Source organism: Parasteatoda tepidariorum, chromosome 2 (assembly GCF_982258835.1).
Source record: "Parasteatoda tepidariorum strain Cologne lab strain chromosome 2, Ptep-v5.0, whole genome shotgun sequence".
NCBI classification, from domain to species: Eukaryota; Metazoa; Arthropoda; class Arachnida; order Araneae; family Theridiidae; genus Parasteatoda; species Parasteatoda tepidariorum.
Window position 1 is genome coordinate 123,230,275 of NC_141756.1, and position 7,446 is coordinate 123,237,720.

Here is a 7,446-nt window from a genome sequence, read left to right on the forward strand (position 1 = left end):
CGTCGACATTGTCGCAGAACATTACAGAGTTTTTGCAGAAAGATTTTTAATTTGGAAAGTAAAAATTTTGGTTTTCCTTTCTACATAATTTCTCGAAAAATGTTTTTTCTTTTCTGGTGAATTTTTTTTTTAAAGATGTCTTTCTTGCGCATCAGAGAGGAAAGAAATAATCATGATTTTCTATTCTCATTTGAGATTTTAAAAATTAGTCTGTAGTGACTGGCTTCAGCTAGAATTTCAAAATAATAATCTAAAATAAAAAAAATCGGAAATTGCGAAAGTGTAAAAGATAGTTCGCTCTATAAATGATGTTCTTTCTTTCATTTTTTTCTTCTTTAAAGAATTCCATAATTTACATAAAATTTTTTGAGTATCTCTTTTTTTTTTTAAAGAGTCCCATTCGCGTGATTCTTGATCTTTATTTTGGAAATTACTGCACGGATATTACAAGATTTAATTTATGTACGAATCTTAATTTACTATCATTTAATTTATTTATGAATTTTAATTTGTGTAATGATTTACAAAATTCGAAAGAGGACATAATTAGTGCATTTTTTCACCTACAAAATGCGAGAATATTGCATATAGTACTAGAATTGAAAAAATATTACTTTCATAATTGAAAATTTTTATAAGTTTTTATTCTATACTTTCTTATGTAGACACAATGTTTCTGTTACTTTAAATTAGTAATTGTTATAATTAAAAGTATTTTAAAGCAATATATTAATACTAAGAAAGTTTGTCGCAGAAAGCCCAAAAAAATTCTGCCACTGGGCTATCATTATCGCTGTACTATGACGGGTCTTACTCTAATAAGGGGGGGGAATTAGTAAATTAGATAACCTGACAGAATAATGTGCCACATGCACCAAAACCGTCAAGGTCAACTACATTTCATTTCCTCCCCTCTACTTCAAGGGCATGTGCAGTTCAGTAATTTAAGTGTTACCTTGTACATAACTTTAGTGAACTGTAAAAAGTTCTCTTCTGGATTTGTAAAATGACTAATAAATGTAAGCGATGATTAAAAACTTTATTAGATCTGAGAACCTTCTGTAAACACCCTAATTTAAGAACAAGTGAAAAAAGCTTCATAAAGGCAATACTTCAAAACTGTTTATAAAACGTTTAGTTTCAAATGTGAATTTTGCATCAATAGCACCATTGTTTGTTTGATGTGTTGATTATAAATATTGGTGATATCTAAAATTGACTTGTTAACGTCTAGTGTCCTCATTTAAGGACAGTTTTTTTTACAATAGTTTAATCTGGTCTCACGATCAATTTTTTTGTCATGGGAAACAAAACTTATGTATGGTAAACCAAACAATGAAAGAACACACCCACCCCATTTAATAAATATCTTTTAAAAATACGATTTTAAAAGTTTTTTTCTATTTTTGAGATTGATTGGTAACAGTAACTTACTATCTAATAATAGGAAGTCATCATAATTTGTTTTTGATAACAAATATGCACATTCATTTAACTGAAATTACAAATTTTGAAATTATGAATTTTTTTTCCTTTTAAAGACCAGCTAAGCTTAAGTGTTCCTTTACTAGTTAGTTTACCCTATCTACCATGATATATTAGTTCAAATAATCAAGAACTGTTTTGTAATTTGTTTAACAATTGGGTGGTAGCTGGAAAAAAAAATTTCTCACTTGATTTAATGTATTATCACCCTTTTTACCAATAGCACTTGTCACATGATTGCAATGTAAAAATTTGGGCGTTAATAGGTTACTCTTGGTTTACAGGCATTTATACATTGTTATTTTCACAAATTTATTATTCACATTATGGTTTGCAAATCAATAAGAGCAAATATTTTTATTATTATTAGTGTTTATTTATCATGTTTTCTATTGTATTAAAAAAAGTCAATAAAATAAATTTTGCTGAACAGTGTGTTGTGGTGTAGTCGCAACTTTTATTGTTTTAACAATCTTTTCTGAAACTAATTTTCATTGCTGTCATTTTGAAAAAAAAAGAAAAAATTCCCCTCAAATTCATATCCAATAATTACTCTCTTAATAATGTCCCCATGGCAGAATCATGACGACGTTGTCGCAGAACGTTACAGAGTTCTTGCAGAAAGAATTTCCCTTTAAAAACTAAAAAAATGTGGTTTTCTTTGCTTCAAAAATTTTTTTCTTCTCCAAAATTATATTTAAAAGAAGCCTTTTTCGCGCATCAGAGGGAAAGAAAAATGTTCTTAATTTTTTGATTCTTATTTGAGAAGAATTAAAAATAAAGAATATTGAAACAAAAAATTTCTTTTCCTCCACAATTATACTCAAGAGATACCTCATGTGCATCTGAGGAGAAGAAATACTTGATTTTTTTTTATTCTCTTTTTGAAAAAATAAATTTTTTGGTTTTCTTTCACTGATTTTAAGTTTTTTAATTATTTTTTTATGTGATGATTTATGAAATGCAAAAAAGGAAATAATTAGTGTGAGACAACATCAATTAACCTCTTACAAAATATTACATATTAATTTTAAAAGAAATACATACAATTTTATTACATCCAAATAGGCTTTTCTTTGTAAATACAACGTTTCCATTACTTTAAATTTAGTAACATGTATATTTGTTATTATTAAAAGTATCTATATTAGTGCTAGAGAGATATGTTGCGGAAAGCCCCCCAAAAAATTCTGGCACAGGGAATAATGTTGCGTTGCAAACACAGAACAGCAAAATTGATATTACGTAATAATTTATTATGAGCTTATAAGGATCATAATTTACAGATTATATACAAAATTTGTAATGTACATCCGGAAATTTGCTCTTGAAAAGCATATTATACACGTCCAGCTGAAAAAAAGAAAAATTTGAAAATATCAAAATGTTAACAAATTATTGGAAGAGAGCTTCTCCATGGCGTGATCCCAAGTTATCTTTTAATAAATTATTTTCATTTTAATATTTTGAAAATATCTTTTCACTTCTAATGTCATGGCCTTACTCTAGGTTTGTCTGAACTTACTTTAAATTACTTATGGTGGTGAAAGAGAATTTCAGTTAAAAAGTTTTTCCCCTGGTATAGTGACCTCTTAATGGTTTAAGGAACTGTTATTTAGACTGGGTTAATTATTTTTCTCTTTTGGCTAAATTTACACACATGAACACCAGAGAGAGAATGTAGCTATTAATTGCAGGCTTAAGACTAGGACAAACATTCATAGTCGTTGACTAGTTTCTGAGGGGAAAAGCTACAAAGTATACACACTGTTGGCTGTTCGTTGAAATGGATGGAAAAACTGTTGATAAACGACATGGATTTTTGATGGAATCGCCGTGATTTGAGCGCATCAAAGAGTGCTAGCCGAATAATGTATAAAAAACAGCACAATTTGAAAAACCACAAAGAAAGGGCTTTTTTCTAAATAACAACCGACACCAAAAATAATTTTAAAAAAAACATTGTACATTCAAACATCAAAAAGATATTACTAAAATTAGCATGACATAATAATATCTTATTTAAAAAAAAATGTTTTTTTTTTAAAGGGAAAAAAAAACATAATATAAAAAGGAACATTTTATTTATGCTTTTTCTTTTGGAGAAAAATAAGACCTTTAAGAGTGCCTAATTTTTACGATGATAAATTTTTTATGATGGAAAATTGAATTAATTCTATTGAGAGCTTTATATGTATCTTAAAACCCTTCAGAAAAAGAAAATCCAATTCATACACAAAATTTCATTCTCCACAGCAAATAAGAAAAGATGAAATTATCTCTCGATACAGTGCATTTCAATAGGTATCTATTTTTCATCACCTTTCTTTACTTGCTCAGGTAGGTGGCTGAATGAAGGAGGGAAATCTTTCTTTTAATTTTAAAGAGGCGGAAATTGTGAAACGCAAATAAAAAGTGAGATAAGTGACTTAAAAATAGTGAATAAAAATTACTATTTTATAAGATAGTTAGAAGAAACCTTGTTTAGTCACCCTAATGTGGAAAATTTAATTTTTGTCTCAGACAATAGAAGACATCTATTTACGCATAAAATATCTGAGTAAAAAAGACAAGCAAATAAATTACCTGCAGGACAATGTGGAAGTTCTGTTTTAGGAATATTTGTCACTCGTTGGAAATCATCATGGCAAGCATTGCAAAAGTGAGTAGTGCCAAAACAAAAGAATACAGCAACGGAACAACAGTATGGACACTTATATTCCAGGAAGTCAGTACCATGCTTGGGACACATCTAAAAAGAAATGATTATTCTTCTACAATTTGCAAATATTGTTTGCTTTAAGACACAGTATTTTTAAGACAAGGTAATATATCAATACGGAAACCACATTCCTTATTGAGGCCCTTCAAAATTCAATATCAATTCTTGATTTTACAAATGAATGGAGCTTCTATTTTAAATAAGAGGGATTGTGAGGAATACAGGGGTGATTTTGAGCCAAACTCAAAATCCTGAAAATTTCTTGAGTAAAATCATTAATAACGCATTTCAAAAAATTTATGTCTTTATAAATTCAAATCATTGATATCTTCTCAACATGAAATTTTAAACAAATTATATGCAGCATAATTCAAATTAATAATTATGTATCAGTTTAGTTTTTAATCTCTAATCACATTTATTATTCTACCAGAAAAATTATTTACAAATGAAAAAGATACTAAGAATAAATTCTAGTTCTAATATTTCTAACTAAAATATGCAAGAATATTTATACATAAATGTGATGGGATTTCCGGATCACAGTTATTGAAATATCTGGATTTTTTCTGGGAATATAATAGTGTAATTCTAGAAAAATTCTCTGCATGCGAAATTCCCAAATATGTTTTCAACTAACCATGATAATTTTTTAACTTAGTTTTTAATGTGAGTGTTTTAACATTTTATCTAGAAATAAATAATTATTATTTTTTTTAAAGAACTTTCCTGCTTTTTGACTAATTCCTTTTTTTAAACAATGAATACTTCCATCAAGTTGAAATTTTCTCAAATACCTTTACATACTGTATTGAGTTTGAATAAAAAATAAGTAGACGACTAGTAATGTTTCATATCTAAGCAACAGTGATAAATAAATTTTTAAAACAAAATTAAATGAACGATTAGAAACAACATAACATTCCCTTTAAAACTGCATGTTTTTTCTAATCATCCATTCCACTGTTTCATTCTCTCTTCAAATTTGAGTATATTACTCAAAATTTGTTTAAACAGCGCAACATGAGCTATGAGGGATTGGGGGATAGTGTGTATGCTTCCCAAGTGGGTGCCACATGTTCAAGTCCCAGCAATTTCTGGTCATTTCAAAATATCCAGAGTGGTAGAGGGATCATTGGTCAGAATCCCATCGCCATCAGGTTTTCGTAGCTGCGTGTGACACCAATGCCAGCTGATTGCATCAAGAAGAATTCCGTGAAGGCTAGTTTGTCTTAATACTTAATCCAAGAGTCACCCTGCCTTCTGGATTGAGTTCAAAATTACAAGGCTATGGAATTAAGCATGAATCTAAAAATGGGTCAACGTAGGCTATAAACTGAATAAAAACATTGCAATGCAGTTAAAGAAAAAAATCAGACCTGTGCTCTTGAGACGTCAGAACAACCTCCGCAGACAAGCTCTGTTGGATCATAATCATCCCCGGCACCCGCTTCGGCTTCTTATCTGGCTTCTCCACCATAGTATGCCTGCAATAATTAAATGAACAAATAAAATAAGGACTCCATTCATATGCAGGATGTTTCATAAAGACCTCCCTTAATATTTATTTTTTAAGAAAAAGATCTCATTTCGGGGTTTAAATTTAATATTAAAGCGAGGGCAAAGCAAAAACGTTGTTAAATATCACAAGAGGTTTTTTGTGGGCAAAAACAGGCATTTGGAAACAGGAAAGCGAATAGGTTACACAGAAATTTCAAGTATAAAATGTAACTTTCTCTAAAAATGGCACAAATAAAAATAATAAACATCAAAAAACTTCCAACTCTCATCTTCGCAATATATCTTCAGGGGCCCACTGTGACCCCCCTACTCGGCCTATAAAAATTATCTTCCGCAGCCTTGTTAGGACCATAGACCCTTACTTAGGGTCCGAGTTTGAAAATTATACCTTGATATTAAGGGGAGCTAGGGGATCTTGAAATTTGAACCTTTCTCCAGCCATTTTATTTTTTTATTCTTTTTTTTTATTATTCTATTACGCTTTCTTTGCTGGACTTCACACACAGAAAACACTCCATGCATGCCAGAATATCCAAAATGTTACAATAGAAGTCGAAAAAGAGCAAATAAACTGATTTCCCAGGATTTTTCCAGTTTCTTCCCATTTTCCCAATAAAAAATTTTTTTTCCTACATGCAGGAACCTACAGAATATCGAAAAACACATAAAAAATAATATAATTTAAAATAAACAAAATTTTTTTTTTAAAAGTTTGACCGTCCCTGGGATTTGAACCCAGGACCCCTCCCTCCTGCAGCGAACTTGCTTGTCTGGTGACCTACCTTCCCGTCCCCAGTGATACGTGAAGCCTACCACAGTTTCGCTTCAGAAGCTCTCTCCTCTCATCTTCGCAATATACTTCTAGGGGCCCACGGTGACCCCCCTAATTGGCCTATAAAAATGATCTTCAGCAGCCTTGCTTGGACTGTAGACCTTTACTTAGGGTCCGAGTTTAAAAATTATACCTTGATATTAAAAGGAGCTAGGGGGTCTTGAAATTTGAACCTTTCTCGAGTCATTTTATTTCTTTTGTTCTTTTTTTTATTGTTCCATTAGGCTCTCTTTGCTGGACTTCACACACAGAAAACACCCCACGCATGCTAGAATATCCAAAATGTTACAATAGAAGTCGAAAAAGAGCAAATAAACTGATTTCCCTGGATTTTTCCAGTTTTTTCCCATTTTCCCAGTAAGAAATTTTTTTTCCCTACATGCAGGAACCTCCAGAATATCAAAAAACACATAAAAAAAATAATATAATTTAAAATGAACAGAAAAACAAATTTTTTTTTTTGAAAATCTGTCTGTCCCTGGGATTTGAACCCAGGACCCCTCCCTCCTGCAGCGAACTTGCTTGTCTGGTGGCCTACTTTCCAGTCCACGGTGATACGTGAAGCCTACCACAATTTCGATTCAAAAGCTCGCTCCTCTCATCTTCGCAATATACCTTTAGGGGCCCATTGAGACCCGCCTAATAAGCCTATAAAAATTATATTCAGCAGCCTCGTTTGGACTATAGACCCCTACTTAGGGTCCGAGTTTGAAAATTATACCTTGATATTAAAGGGAGCTAGGGGGTCTTGAAATTTGAATCCTACTCGAGCCATTTTATTTTTTTATTCTTTTTTTTAAATTGTTCCATTACGCTTTCTTTGCGGGACTTCACCCACAGAAAACACCCCATGCATGCTAGAATATCCAAAATGTTACAATAGAAG

The 7,446-nt window shown here is 31.0% G+C and overlaps 1 protein-coding gene across 1 annotated transcript; it reads right to left on the reverse strand.

The window, feature by feature from the left end:
• Positions 1 to 2,730: 2,730 nt before the first annotated feature.
• Positions 2,731 to 5,696, reverse strand: LOC147816145 (E3 ubiquitin-protein ligase MYCBP2-like). The gene is made up of 3 exons (XM_087158273.1): positions 5,587 to 5,696; positions 4,072 to 4,237; positions 2,731 to 2,838 (listed from the first exon to the last, which is right to left on the reverse strand). Exons 2-3 carry the CDS (start codon positions 4,235 to 4,237, stop codon positions 2,825 to 2,827), a joined length of 180 nt encoding a protein of 59 aa, XP_087014399.1. The 5' UTR covers positions 5,587 to 5,696; the 3' UTR covers positions 2,731 to 2,824.
• Between the last annotated feature and the right edge of the window lie 1,750 nt (positions 5,697 to 7,446).

What these genes read in the sequence shown, in the direction of transcription:
- LOC147816145 (XM_087158273.1), bottom strand. Translation starts at nt 4,237, where the DNA reads ATGTGTCCCAAGCATGGTACTGACTTCCTGGAATATAAGTGTCCATAC.